Raw genomic sequence first — 23372 nt, 5'->3', positions numbered from 1 at the left:
ATAGTCTCATATACACTGTCATCTCTGTGAACAAGAGTATTTATTCTACATCTCTTCACTGAGCCCAGAAAAATGTGTTCTCTGCAGTCTAAATACCTGATGTGAAGAAGGACCTGGAGGACAGCCAGCTGGCTTAAGCTCAGCCAGTGTGAAAGGAAGGTGACACATGCTGGCAGACTGAAGCACTTTGAGGAATTGGCAGGAACTTTCACTGCCTCTCCACTTGATGGCATCTGTCCACCCATTGTCCGAGTGGCTTTGCAATCAGCTAGACTGCGAGTTTTCCAGGCATCATCTTGTTACTCCGTATTTGCACAGTGCCCAGAACACTGGGATCCCAGTCTGCACCACTATAAACTGCTGTGATGCAAACATTTAACAATACTATGCATAGAGTCTTTCCAAGCTCTGGTTGCAGGTTCTCCACATTAATAACAGCAGGTATGACAGCCTCTATCTGTGGCTGCACCAAGGTTGCAGCACCTCCTTACCAAGACATAGCATGTCTTTGATCCCATAAGATTAGGACCTGGCATTACCTTTAAACCTCAGTCAGAAACCGTGTTCAATAATCATACTTTACTTTGTAAAATAAAGTCAACCTCAGTGAGATGTGCAACACTGACTTTGCCTCTTGTACTGGTAATCAGTGTCCACTGGTCTCAGATAAGCTAGGCTGGTATTTAGAAAACGTGAGCATTGAATGGACTCTCTGATTATCAGAGACAGCCTTTTTCTCAAAAGAAGTTAACAAAGTAGTTCTTTTTTGCAGCAGGCTAAATATATTGCATGGTTGTGCATACAAGACTATCTTGGTAGTTTTAAATACATTATTTTACGTTATTCCTTGCTTGAAAACAACCTCTAGGCCTCCTCAACTGAGAGCCCTGGAGGAGGATTTTTTTTCCCTTTTGCAGGGGGTTACACAAAAAGCTTTTTGCAGGCTAACACAAAAATATTTTCTTCAGAAAGACACTTACTGATGTGAGATCTGTGTCAACAATTTTGACTACATCGTGTTCATTTTCCTTGACAAGTAAATTAGGCTTATTGCTTGACACTTTCAGTCATTATTCAGTTGAGTAATGACTGATGTTATTACTGTATTACACATTAAGTTATTCAAAATGTTAGGTCTTGCACTGGCTTAACTTTTCACAAGCCCATGCCTCAGAAGTCTGCATTTCAGAAAGTCACTGTTTGATGAAAAACACAACATTTCTAGGGTGATTTATTGTAAGTACCAGATATTTCCAAAATTGCTGGGAATTGAAAATCCCACAGTTATTGAAGTACTCATTTTATTTCAAAACTGGAGCACTTGTCCACGTGACTAAACACAAAGAATAAATGCCTAACCACTGCTGTTCCCTCTCAAAAATATAGCTGCAGATATACATTCAATCTGAAATGAAAATATTTATTTTTCCCAGTCCAGAGATTAAACATGAGAACTGTTTCTGCCACATAATCAAGGGGAACTTGTATCCAAGTACGAAAACACAACAAAACAAGATATCCTTTTTGAAGGGAACAGCGTTACAAACCCATGGCATGTTTTCATTCAATTTACTCTATCAGATTATAAAGGAGAAGCCCCATACCATGTGCCTTTGAGGAAATACTGTCTTATTATGTGACTCCCACTCACTGTCATGATAAAATTCAGGTGTCATTTTTCATTATGATTACAGCCTTGGCTCAGTAAAAGGTTTTCACCTTTTCCATTCAGTTATTATGCGTTTTTCTTGACAGCTTTTAGATTGCAACATGATAATGATTGCAGGCATTTTGGCAGAAAACACTGAAGTTATTCTATATCAATCTTCCCCTCTTGTGTTGCTTTTTTTCTATGGCTTACTCAAGAGCTATAATCCAATTGCCTCATGTTATTACGAGATACTTCTCCTATGCCTTCACTATACCAGAGATTATTTCAAGATTTTTTAAAAGCATTTCTTGAAGCTTGTAGTTTTAAGAATACAGCATCAAAGTTTCTTAAATGAGGCAAATTCTTTAATTCCTTTTAGGTTTCAGTGTGATCAAAGTTTCACTCTGCTTATTGTAGGATTTTATAGTGGGCACAGACACTGCCTCAGTATCTACAGTCATGTATTTGGAGCTTTTAAAAGGGTCTGTGGTATTTTCACTGTAAACTTTAGACTGTCGTTAAAAGAAGGCAAGTATCTTGACTTTCTTAATACTCAGATGTACTTTCTGCAGAGATCTTGTTAAAAGAAACAAAGATATTTTAAATGTACTGTTTTGCACTTTCTTTTGGATTTCTTGATTAGGTTAATCTCTGCATTGAAACATTTCACATAAATTCATTTCATTCTTTGTCTCTTTACTATTAGAAAAAAATACAGAAGTAGAGTAAATATAAAATTACAGATTTAACTGTACAGCTGGTGTGAGACAACTTGGGAAATCAGCCTGATACAGGAGAACATTCTCCCTTCTGGGTATATTCTCCTGGAGGTGTTCCACTGCTCACACTGACAGCAGGACCCAATGGCACAGAACAGCACAGCAGGCAAGACTGCTGTCCTTAAACATGGGCTTGTTTGGAAAAGGAGGACAGCAACAAGTGAGGTGAGAAACAGAATTAATATTCTTTGGCATAGCCAAAGGCTGTGAAGCAAATGAAGTCAGTGTTTATTAGTCCTATTATAGCCCTTTAAAATAAACGTAAAATTATAGGTTAATACGAACTAGACCAATGAATAAAATGCTATTGCTGGGCCAGTAGCATCACCTTTAATTAGCGAGCTTTTCTCTTTTGTTAGCTGTGAAACAGCTGTATCTTTCACTGGCATTTTACTAGTAACACAAATACCTTCACTGTAATTTTTTAATGCAAATTTGCACATTAAGCAGCTCTTGGGTTATGTGCTTGAGATTATTTTTTCCAGATATTAATATTTCTACTGTAGGTTTGTGTGAAGATTTATTTTGATAAGAAATTATTCCAAATTGAGGAAAAATTAAAGCAGTATGAAGAACTGTGACCAAATCATTATTAATTAAATCAGGATGAGGAGATAAATAGAAGAGGGTGTGCAGGAAATAAATGTGATCTGCAGAGTCTTGAAAAATAACTTGCAAGACGTCCTCCCTCTGGAGCAAAACTTCCCACTGGGAGACTAAAATATGCCCATGTAGTCAGATAATGGGGTAATAATACTGAAGTTACTAAATTCAAAACCCCAAGGAAACTATTATAGATTTAAGACACTGAGTCCTCTTTGGAGGATCAGCTGCTCTGAAGCCACAGCAGTGGCCTCAGTACTTGCTTGACCCACAGAGCTGTGCAGAGGTGAGGATTACTGCCTCCCTCCTCCCCAGGCCACCACGGCACACGCTAGAAGACAGCAAGTGCTTTGGGAGGGGGAGCAGCTATTCCCCTTCCTACCCCAGCACTACAGGACTGACAAGGAGCATTCCTGGCCCTCCTCTGAACAGAATCACACAATCATCAAGGTTGGAATAGACCTTTAAAATCATCTAGTCCAACCATCAACCTAAATCATCCATAAATCAAAATGCCAAGTGCCATATCCAGATGCTCCTTGAACACTTCAAGAGACAGTGACTTCATCATATCCCTGGACAACTTATTCCAATATAACTGTTTCAGTGCAAATTTTTTTCTAGTATCTAACTGGACCCTCCCCAAGCACAACTTAAGGCCATTTCCTCTCATCCTTTCACTTGAGACATGACAGAAGAGACTGGCCCCCACCTGGCTATTCCCTCCTTTCAGGTAGTTTTAGAGGGCAGTGAGCTCCCCTTGGAGCCTCCTTTTCTCCAGGCTAAACAACCCCAACTCCCTCAGGTGCCCCTCATAAGACTTGTGCTCCAGACCCTTCCCCAACTTCACTGCCCTCCTCTGAACACCCACCTCACTGTCTTCCTTGTGAGGGGCCCAGAACTGAACAGAGAACTTAAGGTGTGGTGTCACCAGTGCTGAGTGCAGGGAGAAAATCACTTCTCTAGTCCTGCTGGACATGCTATTCATAATACAGGCCAAGATGTCATTGGCCTTCTTCGCCACCTGAGCACACAGCTGGCCAGCTGTAAACCATCAACCCCAAATCACCTTCTGCTAAGCAGTTCTCAAGTCACTTTTCCCCAAGCCCATATTGATGCATGGGGTTGCTGCAATGCAAGTGCAGTTCCCAGCACTTTGCCTTATTGAACCTCATGCAGTTATCCTCAGCCCACTGCTCCAGCCTGTCAAGATCTCTCCTCAGAACCTTCCTATCCTCCAGCAGAAAAACAATTCCATCTAATTTGGTATTAGCTGTGAACTTACTGAAGATGCACTACATCCCCTCATCCAAACCATTGATAAAAGACATAAAACAACACTAACCCCAATACTGAGTCCTGGGGAATACCACTAGTAACTGGCCATCAATTGGATTTAGTTCCATCCTCTACACTTTCCTGGCCCAGCCATCCAGCCAGTGTTTAACTCAGTGAAAAGTGCCAAAAATCTGTTCAAGCCAAAAAAAGCCTCAATTTCTCCAGCAGACTACTGTGGAAGATGGTGTAAAAGCCTTCACTGAAGTCTAGATATTCAACAACCACAGCTTTTCCCTTATCTTCTAAGCAAGTCGCCTTGCCATAGAAGGAGATTAGGTTGCTCATGCAGGATCTGCCTCTCATAAACCCCCACTGCCTGGTCCTGGTCCTCTGGTTGTCCTGCAAATGCTGTGTGATGGCACTCATGGTGATCTGCTCCATGGCTTTACCCAGTACCAAGGGCAGGCTGACAGGCCTTTAGTTTCCCAGATCATCCTTCTACCCTTCTTGTGGATGGGTTTTACATTTGTTAATTACATTCTGGTAATCCTGGAAATTCTCCAGTTAACCAGGACTGCTGGTAAATGACTGAAAGTGATTTGGGAAGCTGTTTTGGCCAGCTGTCTACTCTAGGCTGCACCCCATCTGGGCCCACACTTGTGAGTGTCTCATTGGCACACAACGTCACTGGCCATTTCCCTTTGGATTATGGGGGCTTCACTCTGCTTCCATCATGAGCCTCCAGCTCTGGGAGTTGTACCTCGCTGTTGAGTCCCATGCTCTCCCTGCAGACCCCACCATGCTCCAGGCAGGTCCCCTTCCTTCATCAACTCACCACGCAGCTGTTCAGCTCTGCCATCACTGTCATGAAGGCTTACAACAGATTTGAACCAACATTTCCTGGTCATAGCAATTTTGTTAGGTAATTCTGCTCCATACAGAGCCTTTTTGCCAAATACCTCTTGGTAAACAGAACAGCACAGAGCTCAGGGAAGTGGTTACAGACCCATTCATAGCAGCCAGCAACTTCAAATGGTTGGTTGACTTCTCGGAGCTTTGAGATTTGATAGCAGAAAGGACTATTTTGAGTATTAGCTCATACACCCAGAAAGCTGGTGATATCATAAAAATATAATCCTTTTAAATCACAGCTCAGTGGACATAGTTACATGCCAATTGACCTAACAATTTGAAGCTCATGGGAAGGCAGGCATGTGTATAAAATTTGCATTATGCCTTATCTGATGCCTTTAAAAAAAAGAAAGCTTTAGTCATTCAAATGTTTAAGAATGTGAAATAAGGTATGATAGTTTCTACTTGGTACTGGAACCAGACTACACTGAGGAAACAAGGGACTAAGCTAGTCTGTGGAAACAGACTAAGCTAGATGAGGTAGGGCAGTGGTGGCACTGCAGTATTTTAGCTGAGAAATACTCTGGCACCTTATGAAACCTGATGCAGTCATGGTCAAAAGTGGAACCACTGCATGAGAGAACGAACCTCAAAAGGAAAAGCAGTTAAGCCTCTATCACTTTCCTTTTCTTTTAAGATGCCTTTGAAGTGAGACACTTCATATGAAGGCTGTTTGGCTGTGGGGGTTGCATCATCGTGGTTTGAGTGCTTCCGACTATTTCCCTTTAACTTTGGAAAAAGATACACTGCCAAGAACCAAAAGTAAACTGTACTTATCCACACATAATTCCCCCATACCTTAAATCATGAGTTTTGCTCCACAAAACATAAACTGTTCAGGGTCAGTGCAGGATTATCCCATCAGAAACACAGTAAATAAAGCCATTACAAAAGGAAGAAAATTGGGCAGTTAGAATATTTTTGTTTCTCTTAAGTAACATAAAAATTAAATAAACAGATGAGTTAAACGGCTCACATACATGATTTGCAGGAGAAAATATTAACTGCTTGAATTCCAAGGTTGAACTAAGCTTAAGAACATTCATAGCTCAAAACAAGAGCTGAGTCTGTAACAGGCTATGAAATTAGAAAACAACCTATAGTTCATATTTAAGGAAGAGTTTTAAGGGATTTTTTTTGTTTTGTTATTAAGTAAGTTGATTAACTACACAAGGGACCTTTGTCAAGACATTTCAATTGAGTAATAAAGTTCTAAGTTTGACTTAAACTGTAGACCATGAGAATATCACCACAGTGATTAGCAGAGCTTAGGCCCTGGATGGAAAGCACTGAGTTTTGGGATTGACTTGTGGGGGAAAGAGGGCACAGAGAATTCAAAATATGTCTCACAGAGGCTGTTTGGATTTTTCTTGTGCCAGCGAATAAATCCTGGACAATAAAAATTGTTACCTTTCAGATGCTTCTTAACTCAGTACTATCAAAACCCTGAAATACTCACTTTTTAATGAAAAATGGTCTAGACTCAAAAATTGTGATGATAATCCACTGAAGTGAAGGACTGCCAGTAAGGACAGAAATAGGAATGAAATACTGATCTTTTGTCACCAGCAGAAACCTACAGTAACTTGAATGCAATGGACACGTTCTACTGAATTCCAGCAAGGCAAACGGAGATCAGCATCTCAGGAAAACAAAATATTCAACAGTGAAGAGCTATGATATTTAGAGAAAAATAAAAAAAGGAGACTTTCAAGACTTTTAGTAGATTGATTTACTACATCTTCAGGTTGACCCAAATCAATAGATGGTATTAATGTTAGAGGCACTGCCATTTCCAAACTATACCTTTCCCTCTCAAATTATCCTTTTGTATGAAAGGAAGTATGACAACTGCAGGAACTTCAAAAAACCCCACATTATGTTAAAGGAGAAACTTAAATGAACCAAAATGAAATGTAAACAAAATTAGTGGTCTGACTTAAATTGACAAGACCATAGCAACACAACAAAGTCTGAAAATCCAGCTTGACACTCTGTCCCTCACTGAAACTTGTGTGCCATTTACTTATTTGTTTGGTTTTGTTAGTTTTTTTTCTGAACAAAAGACAAGGGGACTTCTAATTAAAAATATTATATGAGCAAAATGGAATTTCCCCGAATACTTTAAAAATTTTTCCATTTACTTTCCAAATTTCAGGTCTGGGTAATGAAAATCATATTACAGGAAAAGCAGATAAATTCCCGAGTCAGGTAGGAATACAAAAATCTTAAATCATATAAAGTACTATCCAAAGTTTATCCAGCCCTCACACACAGCAGAGCCTAAAACAGAGACTTCTTGCTTTCAATGCGTATTTTTTAAAAAAGAAAAAGATTTGTCCAGGAGACAAATTATCTGAGTAGTCTGGCACTGTCACAGTATGCTTTCATGTCTTGCTCTCTTACATACCAAGGTCCTTTTCTTCCAGGTTGCTTAAAGCAGAGGCAAGACTAGGTTTATGAAAAGGAAGCTTATCTATTGCATCCAAGGCAGGGTGCATGTACCTCAGGGGAGATACATGACAATCAATTGGAGTGCAGAAATAAAATACTATTTGTGCCACTAACAGATGGAATTTAAAAAATTAAATAGTGGTAATTTCAGCTTTATTTCATCCTTTTTTAATTTCTATATTTGCATATGTTTTATAATATATTTAATTTATTATTTTAGTTGTAAATGGATACAATTTATAAATAAATATACACCTACTGCAGATATGTGCTTAAAAATGTTTTACTAATTATAAAAAAGTATGGAATACATATAATGCTTGAAATACCTTCACCCATAGACAGCCTAAAAAATTACAGTTTCAGAAACTGATAATTCTTAAGCTTGGCTGAATTTGACCCATGATTTTAGGAAAATACGGGGCACCTACACCTCATTTCATCATACTATATGTTTAGCTTAACTAGCCTTCATGCTAAAGCCTTTTAAATGCTCTTTGTCAGCTTATGTAGAAAACAGAAGTTCTCTTTAACACACCAGTAATCCAAAGTATGGAAAAAACTGTTCAAAACTTTACACAATATGTTAGTTCATCACAGAGCTTCCATTTTACTGTATAACACAGACAAGAACAAAAGATCAAAATACAAATGTTTGAAAACTCTGACTGTGAGGAAATAATAAACCCTTTTGTTTCCGTAGTATGTGACATTCTCTATACTCCTTTTTGAGTTCAATTTCATTATCTCAGAATAACTTGTTTCTGAGAAGGATCATAACCACAAGTAACCTCAAAAAAATGCTTTGGCTTTAGAAAAGGACTAGAAGTCGAAAAGGAAGAATTATTATTATTATTATTATTATTATTATTATTATTATTATTATTATTATTATTATTATTATATAACTTCCAGCCCAAACGAAGATCTACAGGTGGCTTAGATTGTCCCTACAAACATTTAAACTAGCCTTCAGTTTCAGATGCTTTATATTAGGTTACTTTAGGATGTGAAGACGTAGTCTTAGCTAGGTTTAAATTAGTGGGAATTTTCCTGCAGACTCCAAAGGACACTTACCTTCCACAATTTTGCCTTAACAAGGTATCAGTGCTTGCCAAAAACTGCTTCTTGGTTTATTTGCAAATTATTGCTAAAAATATTTGGCTTAACGTATAATGGGTTTAAATTTTCAGGTGGTATAAATCCGTGCATCTGCAGAACTATGTCAATTTAATCCACTTGAGGATCTACCAGTAGGATTTATCCCATTTAATATCATTCATAGCACTAAAGTAATTAATTTTAAAATCTTCCTGGTTTTACATGGCAGGCAGTCACAGTGGTTTCACCTAGGGCTACTGCATTTTTGTGGCTATAATCAGCAAATCGAGCAAACCCGTCCTTTCATAAAAGTATTATTCCTTAAAAGTAAGAATCCAATTAACCTACTTTTTTCTTTATTCAGTCCTGGCACCACTCAGCAATTATATGCTATATTTAAATTTAGACAATACAGATGCAAACTTGCCTTTGCAAGGCTGCTTACAATAGAAAAACTGAGTAACAGTGATTCATTGCTATTAAAAAGTTGATTCATATTAGCTATTTGCACAACTTTGTGTTACTTGTTAACAACTAGAAATACTTGTACAAGATCATCTTTCAACCTCCTTTTTTTAAAAAAATTGTCTAAAGTAAATTAAATTCACTTCACTTGATGTAGTGTTTCCACAGTAAAAAATTTGCCATCTGAGGACTTGGGCATTTAGTCTTACACGGAGACAAAGAAAAAAAATAAAACACCAACACAACTGCAACTGGGAAGTAGCCTCTTCCCTCAATAATTTGTACAGGCATGTACTTATTCCATGCTGCTGCAGAATAGAAGGAGATTATTTTAGCTAACTGGTAAGTATTGAAGAAATTTTGGTATTTGTCTTATTTTAAAATAATAAAAGGCATTTGGAAGTCAAAGATTAAGCAACATAACATGAGAGAGAGCAAATATATGTCATACATATTAATTATGATAATTATAGGCTTGCATTGCTGTAGTGGTTTTTTGAACTAAAGCACACCTAATGCAAAATATCTTAATATAAAAGAAAATCAATGTACCATTGCCTAATGTAATGAAAATTTATCAGATAGGAGCTTGCAGCATTGAAAATTCTTGTTAACTATTTCACTGGAAGAGTATCATGGTTTTGGATAAATCTTTATTACTGTACTGTATGAAAGCACTAGCAGTTTAGATAAAAAGTAGATATATGAAATCTTAAAACCTTCACCTGCTCATTTTCCCTCAAAGATTCCATCTAGAAAATGTTGGTATTTGCTGATTTCCCTGATATGACAAGAGCAAAGAATAATTCCAGCAAGTAAATGTGACGGCCATTAAAGTACTGATGAAAATGAGCCTTACATTCTTTGACAAGATCCCAAGACCCATATTGACTTTGTTCCAAAATTAAAGACTTCAGTCAGCGGCAAATCAATATAGTGGTATCTAAAAGAGACCTTGTTTTTATATAGTGTAAGAAATTGCTTTCTAATTTACTGTTGTGAATAAACAAAGCATTGGAATGCATAAACTTCTATTTATCGGTTTCACTGACCTTGAAGCTGGCGTCCTTTGTACAAATCCTTTGTTTTTGTTGGGTGAGCTCTGGCACCATTATCACATTTAGGTTGTTCATACCTAAGGAACAGACAGGGAGAGAATAAAACCAGTCAAGGTTAAATTGGATTAAGACTTAATTTATTTCCAATTTTGTAGTCCTCATGCCTTCTTGTTTTCAGGGAATAAGCCTGCATTTTCGTTCAGGGGGCAATGCAAAATTGCCTATTTTTCACTTACCTCAAAGAAATCATCTTGATTGTCTGGGAGTTGATACCAAACTAAAAAAAAATTCTTTTTTCTAAAGCCCATTGTACTGGGAGGAATACTAAAAAACTGCTATAAATTAATACAAAATAAAAATTATTTTGAAAAAATATAACGAAGAAACCCCACAAAAGCAAGAAAAACTAAGGCTGTCCCACACCTATAAAACAAAAAAGTCATAAACAATATTGAAGACAGTAATCACGTTGGGAAACACCAGAGAAACAATTTCAAAATCACAGCAAGGCACATACTGTAGTTAGGTACTACTGTAGCTCTAAGTTCATGTGCTACTGTATCTTCTCAAAAAAAAATCATTTAAGTAAGAAGGGTTAACCACAAATGTTTTGAACAAGAGTGAAAAAGTGATAGGATTTCCAGAAGGAAGGTAGTTGGGCTGGAACTGCTTGAAGTGCATTGTGAAAAAGACTGAATCTCCATCTGCTACTGGAATATTCTGGCTCTTCTATGCTTACTGAGTTTACTTAAAGTCACTTTGTTAGTCTAACTGGTAACAAGAAACTGTGCTATTTGTACTTCCAGCAAACAGTGACTTATGCAACACCGCTAGAAATATCTTTTATGCAAGACCACGAGGGATGGGAGCATCTGCTGCTGAATCACCTCTTTTTCCATGTCCCCCTATCAATGCATGGTAGTTTTTCACTCACCTTGACAGTTTCTTTCTGAGAAATTTTTACTTTATTGTCTTAAAGTAGATTGAAGTTGCAGAACCCAGCAGGTAGTATTTCAGAGAAAGTTTCAATTCTCAATTAAACGAACCTGAATTGTGTCTACATACATGTGTGTGTACATACTCTTCACTGAATCTAGATTCTTTCATAATTTATATAACTGAAGTTCTCCTACTCCAACTTCACCAAAATAACATTTATTGAGTGGCATACTAAAATGTCTTAATAAAATATACAAATCCAAATTTTTTGGAACAAATTTTTCTAAAAGCTTTGAATGGTGACAATGTCCTGAAAGGTCAAACTGCTTCTAAAAACAATGCCTAAGTATTTTGCTCTTAATTATCAGGCAGCATAGAAAACTGCAATATTATTTTTCCTTTGAGGGCTTAATTTATTTCTACATCATGTAATGAAACTGACTGTTCATCAAATTTTGGCTGCTGCAAGAAGGTACACTATCATTTTTATGGACATGGAAGAGCTACAGACTCCTTTTTACCCTAAAGAATGGCAGAAATAGAAGGTGCTTTGATAACATGGGTTGGATTCAGATACTTGATGGATGGCCACTTCAATCAGCCAAGAAAACAGTGAAAGGGAAGTCTCTGAGCAGTCCTCACTAATGCAGTATCTGGCAAACAGCCTGGCCCCTGATTAATCTGATACCTGACTCTGCATTCCCCTCCTTCTCTTCCATTACTGTGGCTGCTCTGTGCCTACATTTTATTTTTTGGCCTCTTCTCTTCTACCCTTTTGGCTGATAGTTTTTGCTAAATACACCCACAGTTCATCAATACAAACTAAATCTACAAAAGCCCAATAGGTGTTAAAATGCTGCAATGTGAAAAATCTACATTTAACTCTTTAAAGCAACTGAAGAAAGAAAACAAGTCATTTAAAATTTGTCATACAGGAACAGCCATGCTAAAAACTGATAAGAAAAACAGACTTGCTTCAGTTTTCATGGAGAAAGAGTGGGAATGGGATAGCATGTCAGAATGGAGGTTAAAAATAGTGTAGTTAAAAGACATCCCAAGTTACTATTTTGAATTTAAAAGGGGAAAGAATCCCTAGCAGTAAATGTATATCTAGAACTGGCAAGGGCTTAGGAAGACTGCTTTATACTCTGATCAGTCTGCTGGGAAGAACTGAGGCTACTGAGGTGTACAAAGCAGTAGAGGATGGAGGCTTACACAGGGATTCTACAGTGTGGGCAGCTTCATGAAACAGATGATTTATGTTCCTTTTTAAATTTAGAGAATCTTGTGCAAGTTTGGGGTTTACTCTGCACGAGATACTAGTCGCTAAAAAGTCACATGTGAGAACACAGCCCCATGGTCCCCACTGAGTGAAAAGGCTCAGTTCATGCTGTGACTTCCAAGAGGCATTGGGAACCAGCTGGTGAGGACCACACTGATAGGCTTTTGTAAGAAAGGTTGTTTTTAGCCTTTAAATGCATTACATACTTTTAATCCAGATTTATTCCACAACTTCACCTAAATCTTGCAAGTTTTACCATCTTAAATGTTGTGGAGGGGTTATTCATTGACATATCTTTATTTTAATTCTAGAATGAGTTTATTTTTTTCTGAAATACCTTCACTGACAAATGATTTGTCCTTCTTTCAGATGACAGTGTACTAGAAGGTAAATGAGTGTTAATAACTTCCCTTCATTTTGAGGATCTTATTTAACGTGACTACCATTTATTGAAGTGTTCAGAACCTTAAAATATGACAAATACTATCCTCATGAATACATTCAAAACAAATAACAAGCAAAATGTTGTGCTGCTCTGCCAATAGGTTCCCAGATCTTTCTATCATTTCAGTGTTTCAATTCCTTAATGATTCAATCCTTATTTGCAGAACAAAGATTTCAGTATCCTACGCATCTATCTTGCTACCAGGAGTACTAATGTTATCAGTTCCTTCAGCAGAGTTTTAACATCTTTTAATTTGTATTTTGCAGTGAAAAACTGAAGGATAGTACACCAAATTTTGCACAAGCCCCTGCTTTTTTAAACTAGGAAAGACTCACATATTCATTCTTTCCATTCTGTAAGTATTACAAAAAGACAAGTGTATATTCCTTGTTATATTCTGATCCCACTTTAGTTCCCACTGCCTGAGAAAAGAGTTTAGTTTTATCAATACAGAAAAAAAATTAAAATCAAGAAGGAATTAATGGGATTCCAGCCCATCTAAATATTTCTCAGAAATGAGGTTTAGACATTCCTCTTAAACTCCAGGCAGTAATCCCACCTGCTTGTTTACCAAGACTGTAGATTCCTGAATACACCAGTCATTCTTTATTTAGTATAAAATTCCTAAAACTGAGTACTCTTCTTACCCATCTGTGCTCAGAAATGTCCTCTTTGGGGATATCACTAAATTGTACTTCCGCAGAGCTTCACTGAGGACTGACCTTAAGTCTAACATAGCTGAAAAATAAGAAATGGTCAAGAACATAGCAGCTGATCTTTATAGCATCACTCATCAGTCAGAGCACTTTTGTGTCTAAACCATATGCATGGAAAGACTGAATCCAATTTTCCAGCCTTCCAACCTTAGAGACATGCAGCACAGTCAAAGGTCTTCCTGCTGCCTCTTCTCCCACAGCTGAGTGACTGTTTAGTTGCCAAAAACAAGAGCCCAGCAGACCAAACAGGGGAAAAAAAGAGACAGAGAGTGACTCCAGGTCCATAAGTGATTCATCAAGGGGCTGAGAAAACCTAGATTTCCAGTCTGTATGACAGTAGGAGCCAAAATGGCACATACTGCATGCACACTATACACATGAATAGGAGAGCAAGCTGGTTGATTTTTAAGGATCGTCACCTCCAGTTTCATAAATGGTTCATCCTGACGTGCAGGATGTGGCAGGAAACCTGCAGAGATGAACAAAGTGCACCTAACAAACGTCACATTTAAAAAGAAAGCATACAGTTGGTCAGCTGATATAAGAGGAATAAACTGTGCAGGGATGGGGCTAGGAATCTGGTAAGGAGCATGAAGGCAACAAGAAGAACTTCTTACATGCATATCAGCAGAAAAAAGAAGAAAAAGAAGTGTGAGCCTGCTGCTGGGTGTGATAAGAGACCTTGTGACAAAGGACAGAGAGAAAGCAGAAGTGGCACCTCCTCCCCGTTTTTGACTTGTAAGATCAGTCTACAGAAATCCAGATCCTTGAGAGCAGTAATAAAGTCTAGAGCAAGGAAGACTTATCCTGGGTCATGAAGGATCAAGTCAGGGATTGTTTGAACAAAGTGGACATACACAACTCCATGGGACCTGATGGGATGCATCGATAAGTGCTGAGGAAGCTGGCTAATTTGTGAGCCACTCTCTATTAGATCTGAAAGGTCGCACTGACTGGGGAAGGTTCCTAGGGACTGGAAGAAAGAAAATGTCACTTCTGTGCTCAAGGAGGGCAAGGAAAAGCCAAATAAGCCAGAGAGTCTTACCTCAGTTTCTGAGAAAGAAAGCAAATCTTCCTAGAAGCTATTTCAAAACATACGAAGAAGGTGCCTGAGAGTAGTCAGGATGGCAATTATGAACAGAAAATCATACTTGCCAACAGTACAGCTTTCTATGACTCTATAACTTGCTCAGTGGATAAGGTGAGATGAGCATATATTATTTACCTTAATTTTAGCTAGGCTTTTGACGCTGTCTCTGATCACATTCTCATAGACAAACTGGTAAGTATGTACGAGATAAATGAACAGTGAGGTGTGTTGAAAACTGGCTGAACAGCCAGTTTCAAATAGTTAGGATCAGAAGAAACATTTCAGCTGGAAGCCAGTCACCAGTGGAGTGTCTCAAAGGTGAGACAATATTGTTTAACCTCTTCCTTAATGACCAGGACACTGGGACATAGAACAACTTTAGTAAGTTTGCAGATGATACAAAATTGGGAGGAATTGTCTGATACATAAGATGGTTGTGCTGCCATTCAGAGGACCTACAGCAAGCTGCAGAAATGGATTGGCAGGAATCTCAGGAAGTTAAAAATAAGAAAATGCAAAATTTTTGCCCCGGTAAAGATTAACTCCCTGCGCCAGTACAGTATGGGGTGAACCACCTGGAAAGCAACTTTGAAGTAAGAACCTGAGATTTCTGATGGATGCTGAGTACAAGGCAGCAAAGAAGGCCAATAGCCTCCAAGGTTGCATTAGAAAAGCTACTGCCATCAGGTTAAGGGAGGAGATCCTTGCCCTCTTTTTCACAATGGGAGAATGAGACTTATCTGCAATGTGTGTCCAGCTCTGAGCTCCCAAAAAACAGAGACATGGACATACTGGAGTGGGCTTAGCAAAGGGCCATGATTATGATTAAGGGACTGGAACATTTGATAAAGTAAGGAAAGGGTGCTGACAACATCCACCCTGGAGAAGAGAAGGCTCAGGGAGGATCTTAATGTTGTCTCTAAGTATCCAAAGAAAGGAAAATAATGAAGGGAAGTTATAATCTTCTTGCTGATGTCCATGGCAGGAAAAAAAGCACAAAATAAAATACTGAAAATTTCATGCAAAGATAAGAAAAAGCTTATTTTTAACTATGATGGTGATCAAACACTAAAACAGGCTGCTTAGAGAGGCTATGGATTCCTCATCCTTAGCAATACTCAGAATAAACTGGACATAGTCCTGACCTATCTACTCTAGATGATCTTGTTTTGAGTAGGGAGATTGGATCAGAGACTCTCCAGAGGTCCCTACCAATCTCAGCTAATCTGTGACTTAATAGTAAAACTATATCAGTATGAACTTAAAAAAAAAAGAAAGAAAAAAATAAACAACATCACAAACTCCCTCTGAAAAAAACCCAAACCAAAAACCCACAATAAAAAAAACCAACCCAACCCAAACCAAAAAACAGAAAAGACCCCACCAAAACCCAACAAAAACAACACCACAGCAGAAGCTCCACTTCCTTGATGAGCACAAGACGATTATTTAGACTCAAATTAGAGAATAGGAAATAAAATTATATAAGCTAATAATTCAAAGAAGGATTAGCACTAAAAAGAAACAGTGAACAAACCTAGGGGTGGAGAACAGAGGAAGAGCATAAAAGGAAGTATCTGGAATCTCTAGAAGTCATCTTTAGATCTGCACACAATATATATACTGATCCTACAGTTTTAGGATCAAATTTAGAACATTATGTTTTGACCGTTTATGGACCTCAACTTGCCAGAAACAGTTGATCACAGAGACTTTAAGTGATAAAAATCAAAGAATCCTTAAGGTTGGAAAAGACCTCTAAGATCATCAAGTTCACTTCAGATGGCACTGTAATTGGCATAGTCTAGACTATGGTGTAAACAGCTACCAACAAATCAGCACTTGAAGAATACATGAAAAAATCCTGCCCAAAAATACACTATTTTACAGCAATTGGCTTATAAGGCATGTTTCTTTCACAAACCTTATGCAAATGATAAAAAAAGATTTTGCCTAAGTTATAAGAGAGTTATGATTGCATCAAGATACCCATACTGCCTGCCAGCTCTATATGAGCTTCTATAGCATTCCTACAAGGGCCAAAACCTCAATAACCAACCTAAGTAACATCCTTTGGAACCTGATATGCTCTTTGCCTACATCTGCACTATGTGGCTCACAATACTTCACCATGTATCCGGCTCAGCTGAGATGACTGAACTCCAATCTTCTATTAATAACACACTAAAATGATATTTCCTGTCTTTGGGTTCCTGAGGAGTTGTTCTATCTAAGCCCATCATATGAAATAGCTGAGGAGATTGCTGGAAAAATAACTAAGCGTTTCTGAGGTTGGATGTGGTTTTTGTCACAGACCATCTTACTTGGGTCTTTTATATTCAGGAAAGGAGTGTGCGATTTCCTCTGGGATTTTTCATTATATGCTCCAAGCCTTGGATTCCCAGCACAAAATAGGAGTAAAGAAGAAGACTAGGATGGCAAACTGCCTGTGCCATTGCAGTGAGAGAGTCCATGGCCATCTAGCCTTAATTTTTGATGTCTCAAAATATTTCACTTTATAGTGGTAAAAACCTATATGACATAATTCCACCAGCAACAGAAATCTACATGATAGTCCAGGGACACTAGGGCATGTTTTTACTACAGCTTTTGAGCACAGAACGTGTGCTCCCTTACCTTGTTGATGTACCAGGGATGGGACGTCCTGTATCCACCAGAACACACCAGCAGTAGCCTGTGGAAGGATGGCACTGCACTGGTTTGTAGAGGCCACCCTGAGCACACTCTGGAATGAATACATTGTCCTTCTGGGGCTGTTTTGCTTCCTCCAGGGCTGACTGAAGTTCTTGATCACATGATGATGCTTTTGGATGGAAAATAAAAAGTACTGAAGACAGACAGAAAGAGCCTACTCGATTTATCAAACAGATTTTATATCTTTCTTTCATTGCATATGAGGATTTTCTTTGTGAAGGCTTGCTACAGCTCAAATACCAGCTACACTGATTTAGGCTATATATTGTTAGAAACTTTTGTTTCCTTTTCATGCAGTTGCTTCATTTTATAGTCCTAATAATATCTTGAATGCCCCCTTTCTTATACTTGATATAATCTATGGATAAGAAAATACTTTGTGACCTTAAAAAAATCCTCATGGATTCCACAGTCCCTAACTTACGGATTCTTTTCGGAGAGAACAGCAAAAATCCAACTGCTTAGGACTCCTTAACTGAATTATTCATCTAGATATTCACTTGGATGTTTATATTCTGCTCATTCTTTCCAATTTTGAAATAACCTCTTAACACAGTGAGAATTATTCTACGTTCTTTTCTGGTGATTCTGGTATTGGCAATGTGTAATTTTCTCTGCAGAGCAAAGACCCACGAGAAGAATACATTTTTACGTCATGTAATCAGTATGTCCGAAATCTTTCAGAATGTGTGAAAAACTTGCATATCTATACATTCTCAGCGTTTACATGAAACTATGAGGCAAAGGGGAAAGAGCAGAAACCACAGGGCCTAAGAAGGCCTGTCAGTTTACACCAACCAATAAAATAACACCTCTGCTGAGGATCTGTGGTCACGAATAAACTGGTACATGTGAAACTTCAGAGACAGTAAATAAGAAAGACTATTCACTCAAGCCATTATTTTTCGAGGGACTTTAAAATCAGTCACCTATCATGTGAAATTTAGATTGTTAAAAAATACAATTCTGTATATTTCCCAAACTATCCGGTAGGAAAAAAATATTAAATACTTGAAAAGCAAGAATATTAAGCACTCTACAGAAGTTCAAATTATTAACAGGAAAATTTCAAGCTATTAGAATTTTGATCAATAAGAGACTGTCTTCAGTTAAAGAACAGTCATTTTAATGTTACAATTTTTTTAAAAGTGGGTCATATTTGCTCTTCTTTCAAACCAGTTAAAAGAATTACATTTTGACTTTTAATAGTTCAGTGAACAAAGAACAAGTTGAATCCTGACTGAATATTCTAGTGCATTTAAACAAAATTAATCTCTAAGGTTATCTTGTTTTCTTTTCTCCACAGAGCTCAGAAAATGCTTTGCAAACTGCAGGCACTGACAGAAATTCACTAATCATGTCCAGGATACTACTGCTCCTTGACAGCTTATTGCAAATGTAAATGTCCAATATAAGTAAGACTTCTGTTGCAGGGGAAAAGGTGGTAGGAAGTTAAACATCTTCCTACTTTAAATGACACAAAATTCCATCTATACAATGGCCTGAGTTACAGAATAGTGTGCTCTTCCAATCCATATAAAAGGTTTAAAAAAAGAGAATATCACTTGCTAGTTTAATTACACAAGGCACGGATGAGGAGGTCTTTAGCTGACTTTTTTCCTCTTTAGTTTCATGTAGTATTTGAACAGGGTATCTAGATAAGTTGATGATTTTGCATGTTTTTGTCTTGGTCTACCCACTGACATAAACAGAGATTGAATACCTCTCAAATTTCCAGTGTTTAGATAATAAAGTGTACTTAGAGAATCACTGTAATAGAGACAGAAGTACTCTTTAAAAAAGGGAAATAGAAATTATTTGCATGTTGAAACCTTCACAGAAATAACTATAGTTTGACAAAGTAGAAATCTGTTACCAACATCCTCCTAGAGTAGCTAAGTCTTGCCCTCAGTGAATCTGGATTATGGTGACTATCAAATAACAAGTTGTGACAACTTTAGAACACTTCACTTAGCTTTGTTGTTCACTTTTTATGTTTTGTATACAATCAAGCATAAAAGAGCATGTGGGGTGAAGCGGCTGCCATGACAGAGAGGAAATAATTACTCCTCTTTAAACTCCACTAAATTAATGTCTCTTTCATGCTGATAGACCTTGGGACGATGCCATTAGTTACTGTGACCTTCTCTTGGTTTTTGCCCTTGTAACTAGCAACATAATATGGCAGATGTGCAGGTAGTCTTATCTCCCCCAAACCCAGCTTTGTAGGCTCCCAGCTTTGTTTAGAAAATACATTGGTGTATAAAGACCACATAGTCAGGTCATCCAGATAAACAAAATGTATCTGAACAGAGAGTGTGTGATGGAAAATTCCCAGTGCAGAAGCAGATATAACTGTTCCAGCTGTGGGCATAAGCTACACTCCCTAATTTCTGTGAAGCTCTAGTGTCTACTGATTGAAATCCCTGAAGGACTGCACTGCTGACTCATGGGCCAGCACAGTCCCTCCACTGAGGTGATTTAGGAGACAGTGTTAGACTTAGATAACTGGTCTTTACTGGTTTACTTGCTGAGGCAAGATTTTCTACAAGCTGTTGCTCAAGCCAGAAATTTGTATCTTTTGGACTAGGTCATGTTTCTTCTGGTCCTTTTATTCTCTTATGTCAAGTTTTAAATCTCAGAGGTACAAAAAAAGAGAATTATAGTGAAGATGTCACAGGAGGGCTGAAAGCGTGGCTTATATCTTTTAGCAGGGACAGTCAGAAGACTGCATGAACTTAACAGCACAAGTGAGACTAGAAACAAAGCAGACAGTAATCAAAGGAAGGTTTAAAGAAAAAGAAGAAGGACTTTCCCCTTCTTGAAACTTTTAATTTCCTATCTTACCCTTACAGAAGGGAAATTTTAACAAGCAGACAAGCACTTATCACTGTGCTTAAATTAATTTTCAGATAAAATCTACATTATTTCTAACAAATTAGGGGGGAAAAAAAGAGTAAGATACACACTACATCTGTCAGTTCTCCATGAGCTAAATTATTGAGTCTTATTACAAACCTGCTGAACACAATTCATTAATTTCATTCAACAAAAGTGCAGAATAGCTTATCATTTTTCTCCCTTATACAATGGCTAATGAGTTTCAGGTCAGCTATCAGGCCATCTGCCCAAGAGAGTAATTTCTGAAGTCTAATGTTTTGTATACTTTTGACACAACCATTTGTGTCACCATTACTACTTCCCTGTTTGTTTTCCCCACTAGAACATTGTCGCTACCTAAAGGAAAACTGATCTAAAGTGCTTATCTATAATCCTGCCTGCCAGAACCAGAACATTAATCTTCTGTGTGATTTCCTGTCTGAGGGAGCCATTCATCCCCTTTCAGACTTTTCATTCAATTATTTACAACAGGAGTAGTGGAAAGATGCAACTGTGATGCTAAGAGCTCTTATCATAAGAGCTACCATACCACTGAAAATAATTGCCTTTGTAATGTCAGAAGAATCATGGTCAACAAACCAAATTTCCCAGGAGAATCAGTGATAAATGTCATTAACTTAGGAAAACTCTGACAGTTTGTCCAAACAATCTGACAACAAGTATGAACTGGAAACATAACAGATGGATGCCAGAAGTTCATAAAATGAACAGTATGGAAAAGGATCCATGCCACAATAAAAGTAGGATAAATACCTTACTCATTAAAATGCATCAAAGTTTCTATGGAATGTGTTACTACAATAACATTCCTTCTGGGAACAGAAAAGCACTGACACTCCAGTTTCTTCTTTCCAAGTAATGTGCTTACACTGTTATTTTACTTAGTTCCTTCAATTTTACCTTTACAGAAAAAAAGAGATACTTTCCAAGCATCTTTGTAAGAAAAAATTTAAACATGACTAAAAAAATTCTTTCTGCATAGTCTATCATGTTAGCCAGGGCTATAGCTTAGCTGGGATAATTTATTTCAGGTTAATAAACCTTTCTGCATTTCCTGCCCAAACTACATTTTAGGTTTATAAGCATTACTGATTCAACACAGACATTTCAATCATATAAGGAAATACTCTTTTCTGCCCGGTTTTACACAAGAGCCTTTGTACCATCCATCCAATGGCCATTTCTGAATGACATTGAAAATTCTTGCTTACCACTATGAGTGAGTTTAAAAAAATGCTTTAAATGTAATGTATGCTACACTTCCTATGTCACAGTCCTATTCCATTTCTTCCCTTTTAATTTTAAAGATTAGTTGCTAACTACATTTTTCACGTTCTGGTTTAAGATGCCTTTTGAATGAACTATCCATTACACACAACCAGCTGAAATGTTGCATCTTCTGTCAATAAGAAACACACTTCAGCTAATGACAAACTCAGAGGAGAAGTTTGATGTTTTGAAAATCTTTGGTCGATTTTTCTTGCCAGTCCTCACTAAGAAAACAGTCTGGATATCAATAAATCAAGTTAATTTACAAGAATTTTTAAAAGAAAATTTATGTTAATTAAGAAAATTTAAATTAATTTTTAAGAAAAATACCTCAATAGTAATAGAATGTAACACTGTAAATCCTTATTTATTAAGCACTGCATTTACTCATCTGTGATGGGCTACCTAAAATGTTGATTAATATTTACTAGGAAATGTCCTCGAGGAGAATAGCAGTGACTTTTCTGGAAAAGTCATCCTGAATAATCTATTTAACTGTGCATTTTTCTGTTGTACATCTAAAATGCCGAGTGTTGTATTATGTATGTTAGGATAATCATCTTGTTAGTCTTGTAACAGACTCCTTACTTCAGAAATTCAAGCAGTTTTTCTGCTGTGTCTTATCACAACTTCTCCCAACGGGTGGAATTTCACGATTATAAATAATTTGAGTTGGTTTTCTTTGCATAAATGTAAATAGCTGTATTATGTCTGAATTTCAGCGCGTTCCACAGAAAAAGATTGTCAAACCTGCAGAAAATTACAGAGGCATCTGTATGGTACTTTAACATTTCCTGCCACTATACAAACATTTCCTTCCAATTTCCTTAACACCACAATATGTATATAACAAACAGAATCCACTCCAAGAAATTCTGTTTTCAGTTGGTTCCTTCTCCCTCCTTTTCTCATTATCCTAATAGGCCATGAAAGACATGAAAGAACTTAGACAGCCTGGTTTATCAGGGTAAATGGAGCTTTTATTAGGGCTTGAAGCTCTGTGTTCCCTATAGAAAACAGGTAATAAGAAACCTGTGAACAAAAATACTTCCAAAAGTGATAAGCAAGTTCTAGAGGAGTGCAGTGTAACATTACAGACAGTTAATATTGCACCTCTACCCTGTGTCTGGAAGGATATACAGACAGAATATAATCATGTCCAAATTTCAGTATACTTCAATTGTATGAAAATCTCTGCTAATCAGAGTTATTCAAATCATCTGTCTGTTCTAGTTAATTAAGCCTAATTTGAGCAGACTTCAAGCACTGATTTATAGAAGCTTTGTGCTGATTTATTTCAATGCACCATCATTAGGATGGATAAATAGCCATCCTACTGATACCCATGAAATCCTCCAAGAAATTTCACATCTCATGAGAATAAGAATTTGATCCATTTGCTTAGGATGAACCCTCTTTGAACCAGTGAAGTTAATACACCCCAAGGAAACTGATCACAATATGTTTTTGTATTTTTAACTAGTTTTCATAGTATTCAAGTTTCATTGAATGGAATTCCACTTACATTACACCAAATTGTATTTCCACATATGAGCAAAATGTTCACTTTAGAAAGGAAAGTGGGAAGTGGGATAATTTCTATTCAAGCTATGTACTTCCTGCAGAGGAGTTGAAGTTGACTGAATGGCAAAATGGTCTACTACAGCAGTGGCTCCATCATTTCAACTCCAGCAAACATGTCCCTTCAAGGTAA

The 23372-nt window shown here is 37.4% G+C and overlaps 1 protein-coding gene across 5 annotated transcripts in view; it reads right to left on the bottom strand.

The window, feature by feature from the left end:
* Positions 1–23372, bottom strand: part of SMOC2 (SPARC related modular calcium binding 2) — a 137513-nt gene that overhangs the window by 25254 nt on the left and 88887 nt on the right. For all 5 annotated transcript variants that reach the window (XM_014875631.2, XM_014875638.2, XM_014875613.2 and 2 more), the window contains exons 8-9: positions 17411–17597; positions 10296–10378 (exon numbers count right to left, since the gene is read on the bottom strand). In XM_014875631.2, the coding sequence (XP_014731117.1) occupies positions 10296–10378; positions 17411–17597 (270 nt within the window). The remainder of the gene's footprint in view (positions 1–10295; positions 10379–17410; positions 17598–23372) is intronic.

Source organism: Sturnus vulgaris, chromosome 3, assembly GCF_052056855.1.
Source record: "Sturnus vulgaris isolate bStuVul1 chromosome 3, bStuVul1.hap1, whole genome shotgun sequence".
Taxonomy (NCBI): domain Eukaryota; kingdom Metazoa; phylum Chordata; class Aves; order Passeriformes; family Sturnidae; genus Sturnus; species Sturnus vulgaris.
This window is presented reverse-complemented; position numbering and strand designations above follow the sequence as displayed.